The 15,314-nt window shown below is 38.2% G+C and overlaps 1 protein-coding gene across 1 annotated transcript; it reads right to left on the bottom strand.

Annotated features, from left to right (window-relative positions):
* Positions 1-350: 350 nt before the first annotated feature.
* On the bottom strand, positions 351-14,206 carry CCT8 (chaperonin containing TCP1 subunit 8). Its single transcript, XM_060098569.1, has 15 exons — positions 14,061-14,206; positions 11,576-11,666; positions 10,754-10,833; positions 9,206-9,355; positions 8,563-8,743; positions 8,389-8,450; positions 7,337-7,474; positions 5,753-5,931; positions 4,938-5,004; positions 4,773-4,860; positions 4,568-4,683; positions 3,920-3,991; positions 3,678-3,842; positions 3,235-3,354; positions 351-578 (listed from the first exon to the last, which is right to left on the bottom strand). Exons 1-15 carry the CDS (start codon positions 14,118-14,120, stop codon positions 501-503), a joined length of 1,647 nt encoding a protein of 548 aa, XP_059954552.1. The 5' UTR covers positions 14,121-14,206; the 3' UTR covers positions 351-500.
* Positions 14,207-15,314: the final 1,108 nt, after the last annotated feature.

The following is a 15,314-nucleotide window of genomic DNA, read 5'->3' as shown; positions in this document are numbered from 1 at the left end:
ATCTAGTCCAGGGACTGACAGACTTCCTATAGGTAGTAAATGTCTTAGGCCTAAGTAAATGTCAAGGCCTAAATGTGTTAGGCCTTGAAGGCCACTTGGTCTCTGTCACCGCTATCCAATTCTGCCATTCCCTTGTAGAAAGCAGCCATAGGCAATATACAAATACCTGATCATGGCTGTGTTCCAATAAAACTTATGTATAAAAACGGGCAGCAGGCCAGATTTACACTGCAAACAGGCCCCTCATAACTTAGGGGACTTGCCTCAAGTGCCACAGCTCATTTCATTAACAAGGTTGAGACAAAACAGGTCATCCAGATCCAAGAACAGTGATCCTCAGACAAAGAGGCTTTGATAGTAACAACATGTTTATTGTATCATCCAGCCGAGAATACAAGATACACAGAACACTTCTTAATTTAGGAGAATATGAAAACATCAGGCAATTCCTAGAGTACTACTACAAACAGTGCCTTCACCTACAGTAAAAATCTAGCCATTCAGTCATTTTGGTCATCATCCCAGTCTTTCTTCCCACTTGGAGGCTTGGGCCCACCGGCTGGTTTTGCCATGATGATCTGCAAAACAAAATCCACAAGACTATACTTACAAACTCAAGCTTCAGAGTGAAGAGAAAGAATATTTCTCTATTACCCTGCTTCATTATTAGGCAGTCATCACCAATGAGCAATCTGTTATTACACTGCATATGAAACACCAGCATATTGTTACTGGCCAGCAGGTGAGTTTTCCGCTTTTGTGGACACTAACAGCAGCAAAATTCACACACATTAGCAAGGGGCATTCTAAGACATGCACTTCAATAACCCAATGCTCGGAATGCAAAAAATATCTGCATGCATCACTGGCATAAATCAGTCGGTTTGGCACCTGATTTGCTATTTATATATGAGATTCATCTTGCCAACCATCTTTATCCCAATTTCCTTGTGGTTTAGAAGCTTTAGGTCCACCTGCCAGTTTTGCCATTATAATCTAAAGTGGTCGATACGTAAAATATATATAAAGTTCAACAATGACGTTTTCTACTACCTATAAATGAGAGCCATTCAAATACAGGAAATGTGTGTTCATAAACGAAAAAATCCAAGCATCTAGTTGCCTGGAAACATGCTAGAAACCTCATTTATCTAGAATGTACTAATCCAGCATTTTCCAAGTATAATCATATAGCATTTTTAAAGGATTTATGTTTGGGCAAAAAAAAAAAAAAAAAAAAGGTGTGGGGTGTGTGTGTGGTAGCTTTGGGCTCAAATAAATTTGGGAGAAGTTAAAGTCAGTTGGCTTCCCCCACAGTAGAATTCTAAATGGCTTCCCCCACAGTAGAATTCTAAAACTCTGATATACATTCTAAATCTCAAAATCGGATACAGTATCAACTGCTTCCCAAATTTATAATTTTTTTTTTTTTTTCTGGGCATTGCCATATTTCATGTACAGAGTGCTAAGGGCACATAACAATGAACATCCTCTCCTAGGGTAAAACAAAACACAGCCTTCCCAGTTTAAAACCGAAATTCAGAAGTACCTGTGTGAGCAAGGCGCTTATTTGTGTCATTAACATTAGTCTTGCTTCGACACCGACATTCAACAAGTTCCTTAGGAACTTCTACTATTAGAATTTCTGCTTACCTCATGCTTCAGTCTACTTAGCTTCTCCTGTCCCCTTATACTTTTGGTCCTCCTTTTTATTCTTAGCCACATGTTAACTTATAGAACAAACACTTCCTTAAGGCATTTAAACATTATCTCAGTTTAAAAACTACAAAAACATATTCTTCCACTAAAAACTATTTGAGGCACTGATATAAAAATATACTATTAATAAATCCAGTACACAGATATCCAGTCTCTGATTATTTTCAGTGTGTTGAAACTGGATCTCCAGGTTCCATTTTTGGTCATCTTAGAATCTAAGAAAAAGTTCTTCCTTTACCGAAGTGAAATTTGTTGTGCTATAATTACAACCAACTGATCTGAGAATAAGTCTAATATCCTTTCCATTTTTACCTAAAACTTGCTTCTCCCACGATTAATTTGGCATGATTTTCACTTAATGGATTTATACTGTGCCCCTAGCAATTAAAGTTTTCTACTCAGTATTTAAAAATTATTCGTTGGTTAATAATCACTTATACAATTTTGTAGGAAAATACATTTCATTAAGTTTGGAAAACACCTTTTTGAAAAACTATGAATTCTGGTTTATCTGTGAATCCAAAATAGTCTTCACCACTTTTCTTCTTTGCCATAATTCCTCAAAAATATTGGCAGAAATACTAAGATTTTTTATACCTTAAGATCTTAGTACCTCAAGACATAATCTGTCACAGAAGAAAAAAATGTAAATGCCAGGTCCTATCATCTCCACACTTCCTTGAAGGTGGTACAGTGGTTCCCCCTTAGATGCCTTCCAAGAATCCCAGTGGATGCCTGAAACTGAGCATAGTAATGAACCCTGTATCTGTGCTTTTTCCCATACATACATACCTATGATAAAATATATAAATTAGGCACAATAATACCTGATTGGTAGCATCACTACTCTTGCACTTTGGGACCAGTAAGTAAAATATGCTGACCTGATAATTGAAATGGCTAACAGACAGTGCACACAGCGTGGATATGCTGGACAAAGAGATGATTCATGTCCTGGAGCAGGACAGCGTGAGATTTCATCACGCAGTATACGCAGTATACTTATAATGGCACACAATTTAAAATTTATGAATTACTTATTTCTAGGATTTTCTTTATTATATTCAGGGATTGCAGGTGACTCGTGAGTAAACTGAAACCACAGAAAGTAAAACTGCAAATAAGGGAGGGAATACTGTAGTCTGCAATATCTGCCTCAGATCTTTATGGCCCTTCCATGTTCCATATTAAACTTCCTCTCTAGATGATGTGTACAAAGGGGTTCTTAAGTCTAAAAAGTCTTGAAAACTATGAATCTATATCAGATTTATTTTACCCATTCCAGTTCCCAAATGGCAAAGGATTCTTTCACTGGCAAAATCTTCATTTTAAATTAGCTGAAATACATTCAAAACAATTTAAAACTCTAATAGAAGAAAAGTAAAACAATTTTTTTTGGGGGGGGGATACTTTGAATAGAATGAGAACTGTGTTATGTTCTAGTTCCATGAAAATATACTTCTAACTATATAAAAATTAGTATTTTTAAGGATCAGAATTTCACTTCTCACTCACCTGATCCACTCTAAGTACAGTGACAGCAGCATTAGTAGCCAGTTTGATAGCCCAGTATTTCCCCAGGTAAGTATCTAGAACACCAGCTTCCAACATGTCCTTTACAGCAGGAACTTCAGCCTGTCAACACAAAACTATTTTTATTCTTTCACTTTAAATGTTTATGTGAAAATATTTGTACTCAATAGAAACATGGCTACTTAAATAAAACTAGAATAAGTAGCTAGGAAAAAGTTCTACCCCATCTACACTATAAAACAAATTTTAATAAAACAAAGAATACTAAATTCTCTATCAGATAAACTATGAAAAAGCTAACTGTTATGAAAATCATTTGCTCACAAATCAGAACATTTTCTGATTTTCCTTTTAAACTTAATACGTCTATTTTTAGGTTGTGCATTCACAAAATAAAACAAGTTCATAGTGTTTTTTTCAAATACCTCAATATCTAATCCAACATTTTTATTTCCTTCTTGATGTACTGCATAAAGTTTAGAGATTACTTCATTGGCCTTAACTCCGGAGTTTTCCGCCAGTGCCCGGGGAATACCTTCGAATGCCTCAGCAAACTTCTTAATGGCATACTGTTCAAGTCCAGGACATGTCTAAAACAAAAATGTGCTTATTACTCGATTTTATTCGAACGACAAGAAAGTCAGTTTGTACATAGAAAGCCATATACCTCTCCATACGATGTGATCTGTTTGGCTAACTCAATTTCTGTTGCTCCACCTCCGGGTACAAGACGTTTATCCTATAATACGTAGTTAAAAAAACAAAAACAAAAAACAGAAGTCACCAAGAAGCAATTTCCAGTTTTCTAAATCTTTTCAGATTCCAGTACTCCACCAGACTAGAGGTTTTAATCAGATTCAATTACAAGTTTTATAAAATTCAAATTCCAGTTATGAATGTCACAAAAACGGCATGATTTGAACAAATTATCTTACTGCACCATAGTGTCTAGTATACGAAAAAGAAGGACCAAAGTTAAGAATGGGAACATCACTATGCAGTTATCTGTATTTCCAGATATAGCACTAAGAATAGCGCTGAAGCAACTGAAGTTATATTATAATTGAAAACCACCATAAACCATCTCTTTAAAACAGTTATATATTTTAAAAAAAGCCTTGATTTGCTATTTACTCCTTTTCATATTTCATTTTAGAAAATTCATCAGTAACAAATACTTAAGTGGAGTCTTAAGGAAAAAGGTGCTTTGCTTTACACAAGCCATTCATTTTTCATTTTCAAATTCTCAGAATGTCTGCCAACTGTGTTTTTGAGGACTTACAAATACTAGATTAAGATGAATGCTGATACTGACCCTTGTGAGAACTTTGAAAGTATTAACACCATCATCTACTGCCCTCTCTATATCATCCATCAGATTGTCTGTAGAGCCTCGAAGCACTATGGTAGAAATGGCACCATCTTCCTTTTCTGTCAATAAATTAAATATATTTGGGGATTAGTAAAAGGAAATGAACTCCCCACACTTCATATACATATAGTTTACCACGACTACTTACCATGCTTAAAGACCACCACCTGCGTATCTCCAACCTCTGAGAGGTAAACACTGTCACAATGTCCCATTTCTTCAAGGACAGGAGGAGTCTGCGAGAAAATGACTCTTGTAATAAAAATAATTCAAATAGGTTCAACTCTCTTTTAATATCGTCCAAAATACATACCAATCTAGGAAGAGCTGTAGCACCAACTGTTTTACATAATCTTCTGAGATCCCATTTTGAGTTCAGCCTTTAAAAAGCAAAACAAAGACCTTAACAGAAATTTTAATTCCATGAGATACCATAGTAAAACACAAGAGATTAAACAGGAAACTGTACATTGGACCTCAGGTCACCTTCTTTTGACCCTGAAGTTTCAAGCTCAGAATGGGTCTGGACTGCACGGTGCAATCCAGTCACAGGTGTTTAGGGCATTATTCTAGAACTGGGAGAGTTCCAGTCTCCTTAGGATGTCAAGGGTTCATAGTTCATAGTTCTGAAACACTAAGGAAGCCCTGGTATAGAGAAAACTTTTGCTTTACTTTGGGCAACTGTGTGTTCTGTGAGAAGAAAAGTGATTTACTCTGCACGTTATATTAGGTGCTTGGAGAGGTGGGAACGGGTGGGTGAACCGTCTAGTGTAAACCCCAAATGTGTTCACGAATTTAAAGCTGTGTTCCTGACCCCACGCTCCAGCTGGCAGTGTGTACCAGGTCTGTGTCTGGTCTCTTAAGCTCCTCCTCTTGCTGGGAACGCTCCTCCCTCTCCCTCTTCAATCAACATCTGCTAACTGGTCCTTCAGCTCTCAGCCTAAAGGTAAGTTTTCTCAGAGGTGCTTCCTGTTCCCCTAGATCAAGTTAACTCCTCTTGCCATGCGATCTAATACCTCATACTTTCCCCCTTCTAACAGTCTTCATGGTGTGTTGAATTTACTTGCTTGGTGTTTCACCACCCAAAGCCATTTACAATCCAGGTTAATAGACTGCATCCCCTCTTACCTCACCAACATGATATTGTATTTGTTTGCATAATGAAGAGCCATGTCTGCCACTTTGCCACCGGTTACGACGACATTTGCACCAGTACCAGCAATAGCTCTGACTTGCGCATCCATGAGATTTTCTTCTCCCTTACTAAAGTTCATCAATTCTTCAGCAGTCTTTATCAATACCGTTCCCTAGCAAAATAAGGGAGGATTTTCTTTAAAACCATTTCACCACACTGGTGTTCAGTCACAGAATAACATTTTATTTAAGAAATAATTTAAAGATTTGGGAGAAAAATATGAAGATAAGCATGCACATATTATGAAGCAGAATACAAAATTTGTATGAAATTAACAGAAATTCAGCTTGTTCCTAGACCAATGCCCCTGCCCCCAACACTTATATATTTGCTCTTTGACAGGCACTTTGATGGAAAAATTGGAGAAATACACTGTACTTTTATGTTTTTTTTGGTTTTTTTGTTCTTTTTTTTGCTGTATGCGAGCCTCTCACTGCTGTGGCCTCTCCTGTTGCGGAGCACAGGCTCTGGACGCACAGGCTCAGCGGCCATAGCTCACGGGCCCAGCCGCTCCGCGGCATGTGGGATCTTCCTGGACCGGGGCACGAACCCGCGTCCCCTGCATCGGCAGGCGGACTCTCAACCACTGCGCCACCAGGGAAGTCCCACACTGTACTTTTAGATATGTTAGGCAGGTATCCTGACATCTGTCTTCTGATGAATGTCAACCAAAACAACGTTGTGGTTCTCAAACTTTTTCTAAAACGTGGACTAAGTGACCAGCCCCACCGCACTCCACACCTGTGAAACTTCAAAAACCATCCACAACTCAGATTTCAAGAATTCTAGGGATGCAATCAACAGTGACCTATAAACATATACTTCAAACTTCTTAACATGTATTTTTAAAAACAAACTTCAGGGACTTCCCTGGTGGCACAATGGTTAAGAATCCGCCTGCCAATGCAGGGGACACGGGTTTGAGCCTTGGTCCGGGAAGATCCCACATGCCAAGGAGCAACTAAGCCTGTGCACCACAACTACTGCGCCTGCACTCTAGAGCCCGGGAGCCGCAACTACTGAGCCCGCGCGCCTAGAGCCCATGCTCCGCAACGAGGGAAGCCACCGCAATGAGAAGTCCGCGCACCACAAAGAAGAGTAGCCCCCGCTCGCCGCAACTAGAGAAAGCCCGCACACAGCAATGAAGACCCAACACAGCCAAAAATAAAAATAAATTTGTTATTAAAAAAATTTCAATGAGAAGCACACAAATACTCATTTTCTTCACTGAACATTTAACCTGCTGAATTGTGTAAGTTCTACTAGAAGTCAAGAGCTGTTTATTAGAATATAAACAATACTGTCACCATCTAATGTTTCAAGTTTTGTACTCAGTATTTGAATTAGATATTCAAATATAAATCTGATTAAAAAATAAACGTGACCTGGCAATTTTAAATAATTATGCAGTATTCACTGGATTAAGAGGAAACTCTACCTCAAACTTTTAGAATCATTAAAACTCTCTGAAAGGATAACCGCAAGTTTTTACCTTTAAGGTTCTGAAATCTACATACCTTAGTTTCTGTTATCATTCCATCAAAAGGACAAGAGTACACTGCTATTTTTGCATCTTTGACAGATGTTACATCACCTTCAGTTTCCTTCTTAAAAACCATGCCATGCAATACTGAAGAGGAATGGACACCAGAGCCCTAAAGAGTTGGATATCAAAATCACCAGTGCTTTCATGAAAATAACATCAGGGCTAATTTGTTGATTCTGCATGCACCAAAAATATTAATTTCTAAATAACATAATATACAAAGGCAGTGACTCCTGGGGATGAGTAGGGTGGTGGACATAAAGCATACCAGTCTGCTCAATGCAGGAATCACTGTGGCAACGGGCCACTGTTATGGACGGGGGTCCTTCAGTGTACTGGGAAGAATCAAAGAACAACTGCTCTAAGCCATTCACTCACTCTGTACCAATGTACCAGGCAGAATAGGGATCAAAGACAAGTTTCTGATTTCACAAGCTTACCATGTAATGGCGAAGGGGAAGGCAGTGCATGGATAAAGTCAGAAAACACCCAGCACGTATATTAACACACACACACACTTACAGCTAACACACGTACTAATGTAAGCTAAACTCGGCTACGTTAACAATCACATGTGTAAAATCACTATAGTTATATAGGTTTTACTGTATCAAGCACAGTATTTTTATCAAACACATACTCTTTAAATATTAAAAGTATGAATTTTATTATTATAGAGCATCAGAAAAACTTGAACCTCATTCAAAATTGCCTTCTAAGCTCATTTTTATAAGTCAGCATATATCAAGATTGCAAATAATTAATATTTTGTTTATGCACTATTCTCAACCTTCCAGCTATCATGGAAAAATGATGACTTAAGAAGATAATATGTTGATATCCTTTTAAATTTAACAAGTGGTAGTATTACCATCTAGCAATATCCAAATGTTACCACAAAGGCAGGAAGTCCTAAGTGCCTAAAACCCACAAGGTAAAATTTAGATTAACAGATTTTTTTTTTTTTTTTGCAAAAAAAAATCTGATCTATCTAAATAACATTAATGCATTTTCTAAACTTACCAGAATCTTACAAACTCTGATGTTATCAACATTGAAGTGGCCAGAGTCAGGAAAAATAGATACTGTTAAGAAAATGAGACATATCAAAAGATACATTGGGACAACAGAGAAAATATCTTAATCACATTAAGACATTTTAATCTTGGATCTTTTCATTTACTGATATGTACTCACCACATGCCTGAGCAATAAGTTTGGCCAGAAATGCTTCATTACCATATTGTTTACTCATTATGGAGGTATGAAGTAGAGATGACACTTCATCAACATCATGAAGATTTTTTGCAGAACAACACACCAAGCCGGGAAGAATCTCATGGGCTTTTTTGCAGGCTATTTCATAACCTTCTATGACCTTAAACGTAAAGAGCAAACATGTTTCTTCAAAAGATGTAATTTTGACATGACTTAAGGTAGCTTATTTTGGTAACCCAATGAATACAAATCTTTATTTTCAATAGAAAAAGACAAAGCACACTTCCAGAATAACATTCACGGCACAGCCTACCATTTAAGGGTGCAGGCTTTGGTGAGAGCCCAAATTTGAATCCTAACTGCCATTACTAGCTACTTGCTCAAGGTTTTTCTAACTTAAGGCTCAGTTTCCTTATCTGAAACAAAACAGGATTACTTCTAATAGGCCCCACTCACAGGGTTCTTGTAAGGATAGAATGAGACACTGCATGTGAAGCATATGTACTACAATGCCTGGCACAGAGAAAACTGCTCAAAATTAGCTATTACTAATGACTTTTATTTAGTAGGTATATATACATAAGCAAATATGAAACAGGGGTAGATTATAAAATGAACTCACCTCTGAAACTGACAGGCCGAGTCTCAGAAGCTCTTCAGCTAATTCTAGAAGAGCTCCAGCAAAAACCAGAACAAAGTTCGTGCCATCTCCAACCTCCTGCTCTTGCATGTGAGAGGCCATTACAATCATCTTTGCAGCAGGATGCTGTACCTGACAGAAGGGGTTTGAATTTGAATATCAAGCTAAAACATTTGATCCTTAAAGCAAAAGAAAATTGTTCATTTCCATTTCTTCTTAAATTAATAGACTCCAATCTCCCTATGGGCCAGGTAACCCACTTGATCACATTGCTACACACTACTTATAGTGCAGTCATAAGACAATCCAAGTCCGCCTAGGCCTATGAACACGAATGCATCACCATAAATGAAAATAACTTCACAGGCACTGTCTTTTAATGGTCAGTCACCCAGTTTGTACACCTGCATGAGGTTCATAACTTTATTATATATTCACTAAATTAAAAAACCAAGTAATTCCAACCACTAAACCTAAGGCACTTTTAAAAAAGGCTTCAGAAGTGCTAAAATAGATGTCATTTAACTTCATCACAAGTCTCAATTTTTATGTACATTCTTTTTGTAAGAGGTTATAAATTATGGTTTAAAAGAAGGAGAATATAAAATATTTCTTAAAAACAGCATATCAAAATTTTAAGTGATCATTCCTTAGGATTTAGATGCTTTTTAAGAAATAATCAGAGTAACACCTGATAGCACTGAGAAAACTAAAAAGCTGACACTATAGTTTATTATGAAGACAGTATCCCCGTCACACCTGAACAACTCCTGAGAACATCACAGAGTACAACATTCACATTCACAATGACAAGCCCCTCAACAAATATCTTGTGGAATTAAATTTGTTTTGTTCAATATTATTACTTCAAAACTATACTGTTATTTAAGAAGTTGGAGAAATGTTAACTTATCTATGGAGTTCTGTCTAAAAAGCATTAAGCTCTGGTGCTTTAAGAGCTAAGTTCAGGAAAATTCCCTGAGATTGAACATATGCTTCAATTAGCAGCTGGCTGAGGAATGGTTCTCTATGTGTTCAAGTGCCAGACTGTCCTCATACCTCGGCTGGCAGTATCTATTCTACAGATTCTATAACATCAAAACTGCAGGTGAACAAAGCAAAATTCCACAAACTGATTGTTTTATCTTCACAAAGACAATTAAAAAAAAAACCACACCACTATTTTCAAGTATCAGATGTTTCTACATTATGGAATAATTCACTTCAGTGTCACACTCTACAGAACAAGACAACATATTCAATTTGATATGATTATGAGCAAATATATTTTTTATCACAACCAATAATTCCATAAATTAATAATTTAGGAGATTTAAAATTTGAGTTGCTAATATGTTAAACATAAAGAGGACTCTTTATAATCAGGAAAATCTGTATAATGAATTTTCAGGTTGGGAATAAAAAAATCCCTTATTATCCAATTTGAAATAAAGGTTCTTTTATGTTAAAATATACTGAATTTTTGATGTCACCAAAACATTTCTTGGCTTTTTTAAAGAAATAACTTACTTCTAGCTCTCTTAAAACAGTCGCTGCATCATTTGTCACAAACAACTTCTCCAGGTGGTTGATAATCATTTTGTTCATTCCTCAAAAGTAACAATTAGAAAAAGAAATCCATTATTACTCAAACCCTTCTCCAAATACTGGAAAAATCTAGTCAAGAAATATAAATTTATATCCATTCCTAAAAATAACTTTGTAAGAACTCAAAACATATTATCTATTCTTTAAGGTTATCTCATAGCCCTATGGCTTTGCCTGACTGCACACCTGTACTCTTTCCTTTTTAATCTCCTATAATGTTTATTAGCGAGGATGCCAATTTTGTCATATTTTTGTTCAATCAACACAGCATATTAACATGTACAAAGACTGAAATAATCTACTTAAAAGTACACTTACTTTTTTGCTTATTCCATAAATCTATATCAATTAATTCAGTCAATGGTAGGAGTCAAGAGAGAATTTTTCTCTCTTAAATTATAATGTCACTCTATGTAAAAGACCTGTTCCACATCTGCAACCGTGAACACTAGGTACTGCCTCAATGGTGAAAGCACCATAACTCTTCTATCCTCTCAATAGAACAAAACGTAACATTTGGATTCCAACTTTTCTAAAAAGATCTGAATTGCTGATTAAAGATTAGGAACACTATACTGGTGTCACCAAGCTATGAAATAATTTTCAATGCCATACCATATTATGGCTAAAACTCTCAATTTACATATAATATCCTCAGAACAAGTTTGAAAGAGCTAGTACACAAAATTCTATTACAGTACTGTATCTTTTAAAACAATTTAGAAATTAGAATTTAGAAATTACCATTTGGTCCATATGCTGTACGAGTTGTCTGGGCAAGCTCCTTGCAAGCCTGTATGTTCCTGTACACAGCCTCTTCTAACCCTGAAAAATGCTGTGAAAGAAAACTTCTGATCAGGCAGGACAGTGAATCTCAGTAATTTCTTCATCTGTAAAATGGGGTAATATAATAGTACCTGTTTCAAAGGATTGTTGAAACTACCAAGCAAGATTTATATATGTATGATGCTTGGTATTCACAAATGATCCACAGATTTGTCCACTAGTTGAATGAATAAAGCATGACATTTTTAGGGACCACAGGTACCTACTTACACATCAAAACATAAAGCCTATAATTTTTAAAAAATGTAATGAAAAGTGCAGGGAAGAGTGCTAAGATTGATTAGAGAAAGCAAATGAGCTCTTGCAGATAAAAATACCTTTTCAAAGTTTATCAGTACTTTCTAAAAGTTGAAATGTGGTCATGAATATTTATTGTGTTAAAACCTGAGCACTGTAAAACCAGCAGTTCTATGTTCACCGGGAATTAACATATCTGCCTCATAAATTTTTAGGAACCAAAGCATACAGATTTTGAATGCTCATTTGAACTGCAATATAATTCCAACATGTACACATTGAAAACTGCTGAATTGGTCACAGTACTAAAATTGTCAAGTTTTACACTGGACTTCTTTTAGACTTGGACTTTACCTGTGGTCTCAGATAAATTTCAAGAGCCTACTGTTCATGTGAACATTTTTCTAGAGCTGCTTTGCCCAAGAGAGTAGCCACTTGCCACAAGTGGCTATTTAAATTTTAATTAATTAATTAAAAATTCAGTCCCTCAATTGCACTAGGCACAATTCAACTGCCCAGTAGCTACTTGTGACTAGTGGATACCATACTGGACAGTCCTGATACAGAACACTTCCATCACAGCAGACAGACAATACTGTTCTAAAGATCTCCTGCCTTACACTCTTGTTTTTCCCCCATCCCCATTCTCTGAGGAACAGTCATCTCTGATCATAAATCAGATCCTGTCAAACCCTTTAATGACTTCCCATCACTTAGGGAAAAATGTAAAGCCCCTGTCAGGGCTAAATGTGTACGCACATTCTAACCCTTGCCTACAACTCTTCTCAATTCATCTCTTACCGTTCCTTCCGTTGGTAAGCTTCAGCCCTATCACCTTTCTTGTTTCCTTTTAGCAGGTCACACTCATTCCATCCTCAGGGTCTTTGTACTCACTGGTCCCTCAGCCTGGGACACTTCTGCCTTTAATCTTGGCCACTAAGCACCGAGCTGAGAGTTCTTTCCTGAACATCTTAATTGTTCTATCTACCCCAACCCTTCCTTTTTAATTTTTTTTTAGAGGCAGACTTTATTTCCTTTATCATTATTTGAAATTACCCTTTTTGTTTATTTGGTCATTTATTATTTCTGCCTCAGAAAAATAAAAACCATGGACGTTCTTCAGCCTTTTAAAAAAGTGAGCAATGTCATTTTCAGCGAAGCTCTTTCACCAATATTTACATTAAACCTTGATATTTACTATATTCACAACATCCCAAAAGTGCATCATGCCAACAAGAACCTAGTTCCCTAAAAAATAAACCTGTTACCATAAATGGAACCACACTATCTATATACCTTGAACTATGCACAGAAAATATGGGGGACAAATAAAGAACACTACCATTTGCACACAAGAGACACATTTATCAGTAGTGCTTTAAGATGTTTTTAAAAAACTAAGCTTCAGAAATTACTTCCAATATCTCGCCATAAAACAAAGCAGTTTTATTTAGGCCAGGGTGTCCCTTACGTTGTGGGCTGTGATCGTTACAGCCCTTTTCGTCCAATCTGCTCAATTTAATGATGAGAAAAGCAAGACCCAGAGGAATAAGTTTTACATCAAGCTAGCTAACCTAAGCTGGGACCAGAATCCATTCGCATTGTAACCACTGTTTATCCTACTATAACGCACTGCTTCTGCGAACTAAATGGGGAGCCCGCTGTTTCTCATTTAGAAAAAAGTTGCCAAGACAGGCCCTTGTCCCTCTCTTAACCGCACCACCCACTCCCTGAACTGTGGCAATCAGCTTCGCAGTTCCCAAAGCAATTGCACCTACGTTGTTTCACCTGTGTCGCCTCCTAAAGGAGAGACTCATCACCCCCGTTTTACGGATGGAGGGAAAATGCAGGAGCGGCCTTACATCTGTCCGACAACCAAGTACAGAACGCGGCGTCTGCGGCCTCGTCCCCCACTCGCCGTCTCTGCCCGCTCGACCCTCCCCGGCGTCCGTGAAGAACCAAAATGCCCGCGGGCCTCCGCGGCAGAGCCCTCCCGAGAACACCTCCCTTTCTGGAATCTTCTCTCCCTCCGACCGCTGTGTCGGGGGAGCACGCCCGGCCCGTTAGTACGCCCTTCTCCTTCGCTGCGGCCGCCGCTGCCCTACGCCGACTCCCCCACCTCACTCCTCCTTCCTCCTTTTCTTACCTTCGCTCCCTCCTTGAGCATCTGGGCAAAGCCCGGGGCCTTGGGGACATGAAGAGCCATGGCCACTACACAATGAGCAGCTCACGCGCCCGCTCACACTACCCCGAAGGAAGCGAGAGGCGCGCACAGCCTCCTGGGAACGCAGCGTGCGGCCGCTTCACGCTCCTCCTCTCTCTCCAGCCGGATCCGCCCCTTCCGCCAACAGCCTGGTCTGAAGCCTCGCGAGAAGGAGCACTTTGCGCAGTCAGAACTGACTTGACGATCCTGGATCTGGTCGATCGATCGGGCGGGTTGCGGAGCGCGCCATGTGTCTTCCGGCCGACGCACGCGCAGCCAGCCGGGCCGTTGTGGCACGCTGCTGATTTTTCTCTTTGACTAGACTCGGCACTCGGGATGTTTGAATTTTGCTGGTTCTGACCTGGAAGCCACACCTTCCAAGATTACCTTACTTGTAATCTTCCAGACCCTCGCCTAACATCGGGGCAGGTGTGCGCCGCCCCGCCCCCTTTTTTTTTCCAAGGCAGGGCACCTTCCTTCATCCCCAAAATCTATTCGTTGAGCGTGTGCTCTGACTTGGGTGCTGTAGCAGCTCTGGGGACTTGAAGGTGATAATTAAAATCTGTAAGGATAACTGTATACTGAGTACTCCTATGTGCCAGTCTCTGTTACTTGTTTTATGTGCGGTATCTTAGCTAATGGTCAATCTTACGAGTTAATTCTTATTATTTCCATTTGGTAGAAGGGGGATTTGCAATTTACAAACGGTAATTTGTACAAGATCACAGCGCTAGTAATGTTAAAGCTAGGATTCCTACCCAGATCAGATTGACTGCAAAATGCAAGTTGTTAACCAACTACATTCCTCTTTCCTGCTTTTTCTTGGAAATATAACTCCCTTTTACTCTCCCAGAATCCTTTGAAACCTGACCTCTGTGTCATCCCACATCAGCACATGACTGATTTCAAAAGAATTGAATGGTAATAGAATACTTTAAAGAATAATTTCACACGGTGAAAGTAATCCACTCTCCTTGTAGAAAATATGGAAAACTTGAGCAGAACGTTTGACTTGTCTTTTGTTCTTTGATTGGACACTTGCAAATGACTTATTTTCCTCAACTTGGGACAGATTTAATGTGTCTTAAGGAATAATCACGTGTCAAGTGTATTATAATTTTTTCTAATGAGCACTTAAAATACATAATTATTAAAAAAATACTTTTGCCACCTCAAAGCAAATGGTATGTGAACCAC

Source organism: Mesoplodon densirostris, chromosome 5, assembly GCF_025265405.1.
Source record: "Mesoplodon densirostris isolate mMesDen1 chromosome 5, mMesDen1 primary haplotype, whole genome shotgun sequence".
In the NCBI taxonomy this organism is placed as follows: Eukaryota; Metazoa; Chordata; class Mammalia; order Artiodactyla; family Ziphiidae; genus Mesoplodon; species Mesoplodon densirostris.
This window is presented reverse-complemented; position numbering and strand designations above follow the sequence as displayed.

Excerpts from the sequence above, each read along its gene's own strand:
- CCT8 (XM_060098569.1), bottom strand. The coding sequence starts at position 14,120 with ATGGCTCTTCATGTCCCCAAGGCCCCGGGCTTTGCCCAGATGCTCAAG. Across the intron at positions 4,684-4,772 it reads GGTGGTGGTCTTTAAGCATG|AAAAGGAAGATGGTGCCATT; the intron begins GTAAGTAGTCGT and ends ATTTATTGACAG. Across the intron at positions 579-3,234 it reads CTGTACTTAGAGTGGATCAG|ATCATCATGGCAAAACCAGC; the intron begins GTGAGTGAGAAG and ends TTTGTTTTGCAG.